Source organism: Dermacentor variabilis, chromosome 7, assembly GCF_050947875.1.
Source record: "Dermacentor variabilis isolate Ectoservices chromosome 7, ASM5094787v1, whole genome shotgun sequence".
NCBI classification, from domain to species: domain Eukaryota; kingdom Metazoa; phylum Arthropoda; class Arachnida; order Ixodida; family Ixodidae; genus Dermacentor; species Dermacentor variabilis.
Genome location: NC_134574.1, coordinates 163,635,133 through 163,649,535, shown reverse-complemented (window position 1 = coordinate 163,649,535; position 14,403 = coordinate 163,635,133). Strand labels below are relative to the sequence as shown.

Genomic DNA, 14,403 nt, shown 5'->3' with positions numbered 1-14,403 from the left:
ACACCGCATTAGTTATCCTCTATCTCCTAAGTTGACTGGGACGACTGCACGTGCTCCTGTAGACATCCTGATCCTGTGGCTCACGAAAAGAAGTCATGGGCCTCGTTCTGGGGGCGGCCATGGGAACCTCAATCAGGAAGCGGAGGTGCGGCAATTTGCTATGGCCTTTTGCTACAGTCGCTGCTGTTGCAGTAGTCGATATGATGAAAACGGTTTTCCTTTTACATGTTCTTCTGTCCGCTGCGTTTATTTCTACCTTGTTTTTTTAATGCCGTACATGATATTCTGTCATTTATAAATTATATGAATGTATTGTGGAATTTTCGCGTTAGCCACCGTAGCCTTTACGTTACGCTCCCATAACTATCCTGCAAGTTTCTTTTCTCTTTATTTTGTTTGCTTTGTGGAACTGGGGAAGACAATGAAGTGGAGCGATGCTTGCACGTTGGGTCCACATTACGTACATTTGAAGCGCAATTTCAACCGCTAGAAAGAACACATATTTAACATGCCTACTTTGATGGGACCCTTTAAAGCCATTTCTTGAACTTACAGAGTACGCCTGTACAGCAACAGTTTTGCAAAGTGATCGCAGAATCCCTTTTTTTTCTCTGGTACGCAATATGTTTTTTTAATGTAAGTGACTATATTCAACATTGCTTCATTGGTTGTTTAAATTCGGCAATCTTGTCATACAGCAAAGGGTGAAGGAATACTGAAATTACTCCAGTCAGTCCAAGGTAAACTGGTAGAATAAAAACAAACCTTGGCATTGGGCCTTCGTTGTTTTCTTGCCTTGCGTATTCTCTAAAGGTCAAGAATGATTCATAGAAATGCCGCCACACCGTGAACAACCCAGAGTGTCTTCCAAGGACTGATGATTGACATACTCGAGATCAATACTCGATCTAAGAATACTACCAAAAAATCTCATATGACGAATCAGCCACATATCTGAACACACGTTTCATGCCTGTTTTGATATGATCACAGTAGAAAAAGGCATATTGTACAAATGTCTCATGAGAGATTTATAGTCTTGACTGATCTTGCCTCTGTGTTATCCTAACCAAACTTTCCTGAAAAATGAACAGACTTCTGCTATGGTAGTGTAGTGCTTCGGTTGTGCCTCACTGTAATGCTGAAAAAAATGTTTTGTGGCTGTTATAGAGCGCCCGATTTGGAGCGGTGTCGTGGTTCAGACCTATATATATATATATATATATATAACATATATATTTGTTAGATCTTTTTTATTCAGTTTTGTCTCCGAACCTCAAACGTTATGCACAAAAATTTGCGATGTTACAGAACGGGAGCTGAAAGCGTGCATCATTGATGTTACAGTGACATCCCGATACTCAGCTGATAAATCCTTATGGCCGTAAAATTTTTGCAAGATACTTAGCACACAATAAAGTTCGGTTTTCTACATGAGACTCAAGAAAATTAAAGAACATGTGAAGTAGAATTCATATAAGAAAGGCGCGACACAATGTGTTCTTTCATTTTGCGGTGTCTTCTGTTTTCTTCTCCTTTCCAGAGTCAGGTACGGTCGCAGAGCTTCTTTGTAATACAGAAGAACGTGTCCAGGCTTTGAACGCACCTTTGTGCAAAGTGCCTAGAAAATATTAAAAAAACACAATAATGTACAAACTGATCTCAATCAAAAGACATAACTAGTATAACAACAACGAAATCAAAATTTTTAAATCTGCTTCGTTATTCTCGCCTAAATACATATTTTTTCGGAGTCTCCACATCGTCTCTTTCGAAGATAAAGGAGAAGACTTCATTGTTTATTATATATGTACAGTTCCTGTATTGCTACGCCAGTGTCAACTTCTTAAGAATGCGAATAATTGCACTCCCAGGCGATTATGTTATTGTAGGCTTCACACAAGGTAAAGTTCCTTTTTTAAGTTTCTTTGGTGCTTTGCATTAGGCTGCCCGTAAACCAAAAATATTGTGCTGCCTCTGTGTGGCTCTGGGAAACTTACGATCTGGTGCATATTTGATCTAAAATCGGTGTATTTCACGGAATTTATTGTGGTTTTCGCTCTCGCATGCACACGCCATGGGCAGCAATGTGTCATTTTTGCAAGTGTTTGTGGCGTTGTCCTAATAAATTTGCACATGACAAAATAATAGCAACATGGTTGAGCGTTGATGTACAAACTGTTTACGGGAACTCCGCATATATGGTATAAAAGTCAAAACGTAGAATGTTCGCCATAATAATGAATATTCCGGCGAAATTTCCAGCGAAAGATAGGGTTACCTAGGAGTTAAATATACACTGATATGTAGGCTGCTGCTGGTGCTAACCGAACTGGTTCGGACTGGTCTGTCCTTGATCCGCTGCAGTGTTTCGCTCGAGAATAATCTTTTCAGCGGCCTGTGGTCCTGCCACCAAAACACCGCTTCTTCCGTTTTCATTATGTGCTCCTCGTCATAGCTTCGGCGGTGGGAGACGCCCCAATGACGCTAGCCTACATTCCCACATGGTTCTACCTCAAATGACCAATGGTGCGGCACTTGGTGCAGCGGCGGAGTCGGCAAAGGGGCGTCTGATGCGAGCATGCCTGCGGCATATTAAAGAACACAAAAACACAAATCGATTTTTGAGACAGATAAGTGCTCCACCAAGTACAACAAGAATTGTGGAGCCACTGCGGAACTTGAAGAGATGTAGTAGTTTCTCCACGGTTACAGACTTCATGCAGAAGCATCCAAACTACTCGCGCTGTTGATTCCGCGCTCTCAAAGCCAGAAACCTGCCCGTCATCAAGGCTCACATCCTTCACGTCACCGAGCTCACTAAGAGTATTACGAACCGTATCTCTCGGGAGATGAAGAAAAATATAGCGGATATTAAACGTGCTTTCTAGCTGGCATGAGTCGATGATGGTGTAGTGCCCACCCGTCGATCACTGGCCACCTTTTGCCAGCACGTCATGATGGTCGTCAGCAATGGTCGAATTTGCGACGTCATGATTGGTCGTCAGCAATCGAGTTGTGATGTGAATGTTAAGAAACGAAAGTTTGGTTTTCATTATCATCCGGTATAATAAATGACATGCCGCCAAATATTACAAATCATATTTCGAAATTCTATCAATATGAACTGATTTAGCGTCGCTTTTGGTGTCTCCTTAACATGTTTCTTTTTTTTTTTTTTTTGCTGAGCCGCAAGCGCGGCACATCGACTTCTCTGACATGGGAACTCTGAGAGGCGCTGCACACCTGCATACCAGAAATGTACATATACCCGCAATGTTATGCGCAAATTATATATAAGATAAACGTACCTGTAGTTCCTACACGCTGCGCGTGCGATACAGCATACGTACCTCTACATGCTTGACACTTCATTTGTTTCTGTGCCACTCTCAGGATTTACGTCACCTACGGAGTAGGTAATTTACTGAACAAGCTTGTTGCGAGAAGCAATCAAATATATACTTTCATGCTGTATTTCTGCGAACACAAGTCTCTGGTCATTACTACGTAACAATATTGCAAGAACAGAACGGCAACAACACAGACAACAAAAAAATGAGACAAGTACTTGACCTTGCTGTTACCACGCTGTTATTGGGTTACAAAGAACTTATTGAGAGCTGGCAAAATTTAAGCCATGGGACACTGCACGCACGTGTGCTTCCATGCAAAACTATTTTTTACTTTCTTTTGACGATGTTAGTGCTAGTGTTCAAGCCATCTACCTTTTATTTCTCTTCATAGCTACCCTCGATTGTGACGCGTTAGCACTATTATTTAATGTTTCTTGGCGCAGAATCTAAAGAGCTCCCATTTGATTCACTGCATATATATGGTAGTGATTAAACCATAATAAATGCGAGGGCATTCGCACTGCAATCATATGTGGCAGTTCGCTCACAAAGCTTACAGTTTGGACATTTCATGTCTGGGAGAAATGCAATAAAGCAGTAACAGTTGATCACTGCACCAAACAACTTTTGTTACATCAAAATGTCAGAAGACAGATGATGCCATAGTGCCAAAAAGATGACCCCGGGCATAATAACTGTCGAAAACTGTTAGTTTAAATTCTTGGGAATAACTCAGCAAATATAGAAACTGGGCTGGCCTATTTTGGTAAACACGATTCAAACACATGCAAATCTTAGCAATATGTAGCACGAATTGAGTAGCACAAAGCTGTATAGGGAGTTTTTCTTGGTGCTCTACAATTTTGTCATTCGCACGTTTCATCTACATATAATGTTCGAGAAGCTGGTTAGTTAACTATGACTAATTATGTAGTTAGGCGGGATACAAAAAAAGCAGCCTGAGTATCTCCAAGCGACGGCAAACAACATCGCCTTGCTTCAGTCTAGCTACGTGGCATTTGCATATTTTGAACTCTTGGTGCATGATATTTGGAAAATCCTTCATACCTCGTGCTGCTTGTATGTATTAAGATGTGTGAAAAATTTTTATTCAACCAGGAGAACGAGATCCCTAGACACACCTTATTCAAAAGGCGAATATTTAGTGTTCTTTATTCGGAGATCGCTCTTTGTTTAATCCAATGCGTATTGGCCACTTCTTTTTACAGCCCAAGTGCACGAAAGAAATCAGACTCCTCCGAAATCTTTAAAAGTTGGAATTACGCAAAGCATGTATTTTCAAGCAGAGCTTGCAACAGATCATCAAAACAAGCATGTGTTTTCATCGTTCAAACACTATGATCGGACATGCGTCAAATTTTGCGTAGTGTGTGCGTTGCACTACTAGCTCCATGCAAGATCCTTAAAAATGCTGCCTTGACTCACAGATATATGCAATTTATTTCGCTTCTGTTCATTGCGCATGGTCTGCTTCCACATCGTCAGCTTGGTTTATTACATGAAATTTGTTCGAAGCCCTCTCAAGTTTTCATGCAGAAACAATGACACATGTACGTATCGGAAACTAGTGGCAAACACAGTGCCTATGAAATTATACTTCGCAATAGTTTTTATTATCACAAGACCTACTTCTGTTCTCATCCCAAATGTATAACTTCTTAAAATGGAAAAATCATCATACGGCATTAAAATTTCCCAAGATACCATTCATTTTCCAGAAGCCTTGCAAAACATTACTCATATCACTGCCAGTTTTACGGAGGAGCGCCTGTGGGACGTATCTGATTTAATATATACGTATAACACCTTCGGTCATTTTATTCATGGCAGGCTGATTAGTTCTAGCAAACTATTCCTACTCCGAGCCTCGCGAAATGAAGTCGCGTGGTATTTAATCGAAGCTGCCACATAATGTGCCGACAGACCATGCAACCAAGCGAAATATATGTTATATAATATTAAAACTGAAAGCTGTTCCTATATTTGGGAAGGCATGACGCGATTGCTTTCTTTTTTTTTTGCCACCAAACAACACTGTCATTATAAACGAGTTTTGTGCCAAAGCCACACACACAAGAAAGGAGACAACACGGGCGCTTGTTGTCTACTTGCTTGTGTGTGTAATTTTGGCGCAAAACTAATATTATGTCGGATAACCAATTAGCCCAGCAGTACACTCTTCTAAAATAACACTGCTATCGTAGATATCAGTAAATATATAGAACCACCAATTTTCTTGCAATTATATATGCTGTGATGTGGCGCTGGCAGCAACCGTAAATACTTGGTGGAAAATTCGCTTAAGAATTGGGTGATCTGTAGAGAAATATTTGCGGCCCGAGAAAAATAAAGGTACGCTCGATCATGGCGCAAAATGCGGCCGTGTGACGTCATACTGAGAGCAGGGAAGGCTTAGCTGTATTATCGAAGATAAAGAAGAACCTGAATATCAACCGAAAAGATCAAATATGAAGACATAGTTAAAGTTTTTTTGGTGTGAGACTTTACATATAGGGGTACAGTTCTCCTACAAAGAATGGTGCATTACAGACAAAAACTCTAATCGAGCAACCACATCACCCGTATCAAGTGTCATGCCGAACTTTTGTCATTCTCATTTCGATTCACTGGTCCCGTTTTGTTTGTACGCTGTAGCAGAAGAATTCTATTCGTGCAGACAATTTAAATTAGCCTATTTTCGATGTGTTTGAATAGGTACAGAGAACATGTAAGCGATAAGGGCCCCATTATTACAGCACTGAAATATGGACCTGATCGAATGATGAGGGTCCTTTTCAAGACAGCCTTTGTGCTTTTCCTAACTCGTCCCACTCCTGAGCCGACACTCGCATATCTGCACCTGGGCTCAGCCTTCCTGTGTTGCAATATTGGCTATGGAAGTGTAAGACGCACTATTACTCACCTCCACCTTCTGCTGCGTTGGCATCCGCTCCGCCACCTCCACTAGCGTCTTCATTAAGAGAACATAAAAAAGGCTGCAATTACAAACCTTCAAACGCCAGAAGCACCTAAGCCCAGGCGAAAATCATGCATTACGCTCACCAAGGCTGGTAAACGCTGCCGTAACTTGACTTAGAGTTGCACTTGCGTAGTGTCGGCAGCCACATTAGCATTACGTGGCTGTACCAGAGCAGCGGTTCACTTAAAAAATTCCTAGCACAGGCTCGGCAGGATAATTGCCAACTTAATAGCAAAATCTAGACAGATTATTCCTTCTTTTCTCTTCGGTATCTATCTTAGACGCATTTTACACGAGCCGCATAGCAATAGCCAAATTCTGCTCACTCTCTAATTAAGCTAGAAGTGCATATGACGATACATAGGCAGGTGCCAAGACTACCCCGAAAACATTACTTTAAATGATTGTTCTAGCGTGCTTGTCTTTAGCAAATTACCCACCGGCTTTCACATCTGTAGTCATTTTTCCTACAGATCTCAATCATCTTATAAACGCAAAGCTACGTCGCATGCGAGTAGGCTATTCTACCCGTGATACCTGTATCAACGCGGCCACTTTGCATTAAGGAATGCTTACTTCTTATTTGATTGAATGTTGATAAGCATGTGTGACTCTTAGAAACGAAGGCTGTTTCCCAACTATTGCGGGTGAAGAAAGGCCCCATTGTAGAAATCCCTTGAGCTCATGTGGTAAATTCCTAAACCTTTACAATTGAATTAGTTATAACATAGTGTTTCCACTAATACTCAGGCAGTTCTAAAAGTTACGCGGACAAGCAGACGGGCTTGATCAGCAGCAGTAATGAGAAGCTACGTACAATAAGATCAGCGTAAACTTAGTGATCATCACAGCAGCAACGTTACTTGTAGCTACGGAATATTCATATTTTGATAGGGAGGAACATTCATGCTCACACCTGGCTAACTGTTAAGAAAAAAACCGTCATAATAATAATCACTTGAAAATATTGAATATCCTATAGTTCTACTTCCTTATGATACACCTGAGGGCACGCACAGTCTGTAGTTGAGATGCTTCCCAATAATTTTGCAATGGCAACGGTCTCCTACCGGAACCTGTGGTTGCCTATTTGATTTTGACTGCTGGCTGATTTGTTGCTGCAGTGTAAGAGAATGTGTCGTATAATTTCGTCGAATGCCTCATAGTAGCAGATCGGCACATTAGTTTTTTTTAACCTTTTCTACGGGAGGCACTTTCACCCCATGCAAGCTTATATTCTAAGTATGACTGTCTTGCTTTCGTGGCGGTCCTTATTCGACACACTGGAATTTTCGCTTGGATATCCGCCAGAGTTAATGTGTGTTCAGCTACAAACCAAGTCGCTCTTGCGATTCGCGAGCACATTCTCTTTATTTAGCAGCGTACGCCGCTTTCTGAGAAAAATGGCGGCGAAGATTCTACCCTTGTATATGTCAGGTGTGTAATTACGCATGTAGTACCCTTCCCTTAAAATAAATATTGCCTTGGGATCCGATAGAGCACAATATTATGCTAATGTTCAGCGTTCAGGCGAGAAGTTTGACATCTCTTATAACAAAATGCCCTTCGATGTTCAAAATATGGTAATTTTTACGGAAACTATGGTGACATAAGCATAGCTGTTTTTTTTAAGCGCATCAACGTAAGCGCAGGGAAAATTACGTAATGTTGTGGCGTAGTGGATGAAGTAATGTGAGGCAAGTAGGAATGTTCGCTGTTCTCTGTACGATTGAACTGGAACAGCACTGTAGACGTTTGAACGCTCCATGACCCATAATTGGGTACCTGAATAAGATCTTGGAACACTGAGTAAATATGGCATAATGATAAATATTTGGCTAGTCTTAACGAGCTGGTGAATCTGCAAGCAATTTTGTATAGAGAGGCAAACATATTTCGAATGTCGGGGAGCCACGAAGCACGTCAAATTTCTACACGACAATCACTCAGGAAGTCGTGCAGGACGTTATTGGCTCCAGGCGGATCAAGCCTTCAGAGGCATCCCAGCGTTGCTCCGCTCGAGGGTCTCCTTGCAGAAAAGTTTAGGAAGTGGAAAAAGTGTAATTATGTCATAAAAATTGTCACCATTCAGAAGAGCAATGCGAAACAATTGGATAGGCCAACGCGAACAGTGAAGCAGAACTGGACACAAGCCAGCAGCCCGTGAGCCCCCCCCCCCCCCCCCCGTGATGCCGTGCCACTTGGCCAACCCGCCAACTCAACGCCGTAGAGTGAGTCTGCCCAATAACGCCAGTCATGTGTTAGGTCCACATTAGTTAAGAAATAAGGTTTTTGGGATACTTCCCCTGTGAACGTACAGTGGGCTCACGGAAACATGGAAGCTTGACCTGGCCCTGTTTCAGGTGGCGGTATGTCTGTGTGTCAGAATGCATACAGAGTGGCGCTGAATGTTTGTCAGGGGCAAGCGTGTTATACTTAGTGGCACGAACTTTAAAACAAAGAACTTTACTTTGTTCTAAATTAATTATTTTACCATCATGAGTATGTCTTTCAAGGGCCACGCGATTTGAGTGGTCACAAACACCCGGTAAAAGAATAAAAATTCCGGCCGAAACCACCTCACGATGACTATCGGCGTTATTGCGACTAGCGTTGAAGCAATCTAACGACATGTCGCATGGTCACCGCTGAAACGTATCACTTATGAGGCGTCTATCGAAGCCGGACTTCTCTCTGGAGCTGGCGTTCATCGAATAGTGGCTCCAAATTCATCCAGTGCCCCAAATGACCGACAAAGGGGTTCAATGAAAAAGCGCCACATGCCTTGAGGCACATACCTGACGTCACATACCGTATGACCCAAGCTATCGTGAAAGGAAAACGGTTTGATCAGGGATAGATCAAGGCATAGATGGATAGATACTGCAAAGTGCGAGAAGTATCACGAACGTGATTATCAAAGTAAAAATCGGCAATAAGAATTACAAAAAAATACATTACGCCTCTAAAACAAAAGCTTTAGATAGGAGTGAAGCTGCAGTGCCATAGCCCAACATCGCGCTTCTGCCTATAGACAACAGTACCAAATCCTTGTCATGTCCTTATGTGATATTACAAAAGAAATAATTTAATAAAACTAAGGCGTACTCACCTGAAGCGCCACCCGACTCTTCCCCTCCAACAGCTGCTTTCGTTATCTTGACCGCAGCGTCGGCCACTAAACAAATGTGAATCGGATGTAATGAACATAATTCGTTTATAATACATGTTAATTCATCCACATCGCGGGCTCACTAAGTGGCTAACATTAACCGAAATAAGTGAGTGCTGAAATCATCTTCTGTCGACACTGACTGCGCCGTGCAATATGCGAGGAATTGTGTCCTTCTTATATTTAAGGCTGCCCAGTTGAGACCTTATCTCGTATTTTCGCCAAATAGAGTATTATTAGATTTGAACCAAAGGTAATCCAAGCGACATCCTTCCATTTCCCGCAATCACTGTAGTTTGGCTGCTCCAGCACCTCAATACAAGTATACATGTTCCCTGCTCTAATTTTTACCTATTGGATATAGATCAACTCAGAGGGCCTAGACATTCTATACAAGAAAAGCTATGCGGCCATCGACATATTCAGAGTTGTCGAGCTCGCTGTGTTATACAGTATAGGCTAATGCATGAGGTACGTTAGGCTCGCTAATGAAGTCGAGCTAAGTTGCCTGTAATCCTAGCGGCACCTTTAATCTAGAACATTCTGTTGGAGCCGCAGGTTTGTGCGACGAAATTTCGGCGATAAAGCCTACTTCATGCATAGCTTGTTGAAGTGAGCTGCAATTAGCGATAAATGCACTTGGTAAAGCAACTAAACACAGCCTATTATAACTTCAAGCACTGAGGCCTGTCCGCACCTGGAAGTGACTTCGAAACCTGCTGAGCAGCACGTAAGTAACGATCAGTGTTGAAACGATGGGTTTGATTGTTCAAGTGAGCTGCAGTCAGCGGTAAAATGCACTTGATCAAGCAACTAAAGACAGCCTATCATAACTTCAAGCACTGATCCCTGCTCGCACCTGAAAGCGACTTCTTCGAACCCTCATGAGCAGCACCTAAGTAACCATCAGTGTTGAAAGAATGGGTTTGATGACTATGGGTATGTGTTTCGTCCTCTCAAGTTTGCGCCTGGAAGGTGTTGTGAATAATCATATATATTTAGGAATCGCAGGAATCAGAGGCTGATTCATACAATTAATAAAGCAAGCAAGATAACACCATGGTCCGTATTCAAGAAAGCTTCTTACGCCAGAACTGTTTGTAAGAACAGAGTCCAGCCAATCGTGCCGCATTACATATTATTACCCAAGGCGGCCGGCCAATGGCCAATGGCCTCTGAGTTTCACAGAAACAGTGTAAAAAGCCAGAAAGAGGTTTGCATTAAAGTGTGTATTGCCCATAGAACAAGAGTACCTTCCAGCGCATCTCGACAAGAGATACACGCTACGGATCTCCTCAAACACATGCCGCCACCGCCAGCGGAAATAGGAAGAAACCCGACAGAGCACTACAACAGACCAGAGCATTCAAACCTTCAGTTCCACAAAGCTTTCGCGCAACATCACGTCTAGAAGTTGGTGTTCGATGACTACCGCACCTCGCAACTTCATTGCACGAAAGTCTCTTTAGCAGAGAAAGCCTGAGTACGCGTATCGGGAAATAGCCAAAAAAATGCTAGGCGCTGCAAATCAGGAGCAGTAGTAAAAAAAAATCCACTCGGTTTGCAAAAAGATGGCGCAGATTTGTTACAGTGGCGATATTGAAATACTTAAGTTGCATTCATTGCTTTGTTGCGTAATTTCGTAGAGAGGAGAGACAGCTGAGCGGTGCATCTGTAGCGCTACTGCAGATGACCGAGCACGTATACGCCGGATCTTTATTGTGCTGTCCGGTGTTGAGCCACGTCGCGCAATGACGTAGTTTCTCCGAAACCCAAGTTTCCAGGATACGTCATGAAAAATGCCTTCTGCGATTCAACTTTCCTAGTCAAAGCGGGCTGCAATTTTGTAACGCTTAGCGGTGTTGAGTTGCTAAGGGGTTCTCGCTCTCTCTTTCTCTCTCTCTCTCTCTCTCTCTCTCTGATAATGGCGGAATACATTTATCGCGTGTTTATTCTGATGGTACTTCTTAGGTGTCGAAGTCGAAAAGAAATATCCAGGCCCCGGTGTTGAGTCGGCTATGCAAGAGCGGCTGGAAAGCGAAAACGAAATACCTTTTATGGCCTTAACTCTTGAACTGTTGGTAAAAGAAATTGGTTTCTACATTGGTCCCACAGACGACAGAATCAGTTTCATTCAATGTGGGCTGAATCGTCATGGTCAGAGTGCCACACCGGCTGCGCATTTTGAAAAAGCTGTGAACAGTATATCTACCGGTATGATTGGAGTAGGAACAGGTTGATTTGAGCGAGTTCGTTCATCTTGAAAGTATACTGAAGCAACGCGATGTGAATGCTTTTGTCGCGAATGTCTCTCTCTTCTTCGCATCCCGCTGCCTCAATATATATTGAAGTATAATTTAAGTTTGTGCTAAACTACGTAAAATTTAAAATCAAGGCAAGAGCAATGAAATTGTCATTTATGGACTGCTGAAAAGCCGCACTAGCACTCCCGAAAGGTAGCGTTAATCTGATATAGATGTGTTATGGTAAGTCTTAACGTGTTTGAAACAAATTATCCCCTTGGACTTTGACACTAGAGGTGCGGCAAGAACTATCATCGCACGGCGGATAACTTCAAGGAGAAACGCACACAAGCTCAAAGATTCCAGGCTATTAGTTGTAGAAATATATTCTAAGACAATGTGGAATAAAACAAATTGTTTATATCAGTACACAAAAGCAATATGAAAACAAAAGTCGGATATGTTGTTAAATTTATTTTATGATGAGTTGATCATTGATGAGAAAACAGCCACATGGGATAGCGATGAGCGCGACATCGCATGATTAAGGGTTTGCGACATTTACGAAAGAAAAACGAACTTCGCGTTCAATAGAGGGAAGAACAAAGTAAGCGATTATACCAGTAAACGATAATATTGCCGCCGGATCTGGATCTTGACTTCATCCAAAAGTGCCGGGCTTAGAAGTGTTCCTGATTTGTTTTGAAGTATATCGGAAAGATGAATCAATACACGTTCTTAGCGTATTCCTTTTTCCTTTTTCAAAGGTTCCCTCGTACATGTGCCATGAAAGCGCTATCGTTAAAACGTCAACTTATTCTATTTTGTGGTGATTAGCATGCTCCCAAAGTTGTAATTTTCTTGATGGCACTATTTGTGATCCTCCCGTTATTGCACTGAGCTCCATATGCCATATAAATACTGTTGAACCTAGCTTCCCGAAATACTGCGTCGTTCTTGCTGGTGAATTAGGCTTCTAAATTCTATGTGCAATAATGGCATATGTGTTTTGAATTTAGGTCACATATTTATTATGAATCGAGTGCATTGATCGATGTGCGTAGTTTGATCAAATATTTTGGCAGCTTACTTGAGGAGTTAACACTCCTGATTTGTTTTGCGAAGTTCCTGAAACTATAGGTGACGTGTGCGTTACCTATACTCACCTATATCATGATGTTCTGGGCTCTCTGCAATAATACCTTTAGCGATGCGAAAAGCGAGAAAATAAAAATGTACGAAATAACTTGATGGTCATAAATTCTGCCTCGTCGATGAAAACGCTTTTCTAGAAGCTTCCACTTGCAGCGCCTAAATAACCCACATTGTTCACAAAGCTATCGATGTAGTTGGCAAGAGCAGTTTCGCGCAGATAATGGTATGTTTATAAGCAATTATTAATGGCATTGCTATTAAAAAGCTGTAAACGAGGAGAATCCAGCCATTGCAGTACAAAGGGAAGTCGTTATTGTACGCATGTACGCACTGGCACGAACAAAGCGCGACTAAACATAGCACGGAAAGTAGAAAGTGTAGCACGAAGCTAAAGCTCAGCTGTGCTGCAGGTGCCCGCTCTACAAAGACTCTTCATTGTGAAGGGGTCAAAGTAGGCATTTGATATTCCGAGTGAATTTTGCTTCGCGGAAGCTCAACTTACCTGTATTTCCTATTTGTGTTATCAACATTCCTGTCATACTCATTGGACCTGCAAATACATACCCAACGCATCTGTAGAAGATAGTGCGCCCACCAAGTTACGTAAAACAAAATAGTAATACACTCAAAGTAAAGAAAGCTTCGTAATTATTACTGAAGCCAGGTACAGAGAAGTCAGTAACTTGGCATCAGAAGGGGATGATTTAAGAGAAACAAATGAAATGAACACAACGGGACCACAGCGTGCGTTGAGCGAGGAGCGTTGATCACCAGAGAAGTGAAGATTTCGGTAACCAAAACTGAAGCAACGTGTGACACCAGGCTAGTTGGTATTCCAGGCTGATATAACCAACGCAAGAGTGGACACGGGACGCTAGTAAAGTGACAAGGAGAAGCACTGACTTCCAACTCGCCGTTATTACAAAGTGTGAGAGCTTATATATGCATTTAGTAAAGCAATGAATGGGGCTAGTTGATGAAGGTTCATGGTTACATTGCGCTTAGTTTTACACTGACGATATTAAGTGAAGGACGGGACGTACTCACGGATATGCATGCCTTTTTGTAATAAACGCCAGTTGGAAGTCAGCTCTTGTCCTTGTCGCCTTACTAGTGTCCCGTGTCCACTCTTGCGCTGTTTACATCAGCAGGCTAACTAAAAATTGAAGAAGGCAGCTACACAGAAGGGAAGAATGTGGCTGCATTTTTTTTTCATTGCTTATCGCATTAACGTCGACGTTGATCTAGAGGTAAGCTCAGCAAGGATTTTTTTTCTTAAAAATGTTGTCTCGTTGATCACTCTTCTATGGGGCATTGTTATTGGCGACTATGGCTTCTGTATAGTAATTTGGTTGTTATTTTTCTTATTGCTCGAGTGGTCACGCGTTAGTTGAATCAGCGAGAAACCCGCATCATGTGACGCTATAGGTCGAACAGTAAGCAATTCGGCGTTGTTCGAGCAATCGCACATACAAG

At 42.1% G+C, this 14,403-nt stretch overlaps 1 protein-coding gene across 4 annotated transcripts in view; it reads right to left on the bottom strand.

Moving 5' to 3' along the window:
* Positions 1 to 1,234: 1,234 nt before the first annotated feature.
* The window catches only part of LOC142588389 (uncharacterized), a 39,425-nt gene continuing 26,256 nt past the window's right edge, over positions 1,235 to 14,403 (bottom strand). For 3 of the 4 annotated variants that reach the window (XM_075700027.1, XM_075700024.1, XM_075700026.1), the window contains 5 exons: positions 13,430 to 13,477; positions 9,470 to 9,535; positions 6,301 to 6,348; positions 3,354 to 3,408; positions 1,235 to 1,621 (listed from right to left, as the gene is read on the bottom strand). In XM_075700027.1, coding sequence (XP_075556142.1) covers positions 3,356 to 3,408; positions 6,301 to 6,348; positions 9,470 to 9,535; positions 13,430 to 13,477 — 215 coding nt within the window. In that variant the 3' untranslated portion in view covers positions 1,235 to 1,621; positions 3,354 to 3,355. Of the gene's footprint in view, positions 1,622 to 3,311; positions 3,409 to 6,300; positions 6,349 to 9,469; positions 9,536 to 13,429; positions 13,478 to 14,403 lie in introns of all 4 variants that reach the window. The other variant, XM_075700025.1, reaches the window with a different exon arrangement.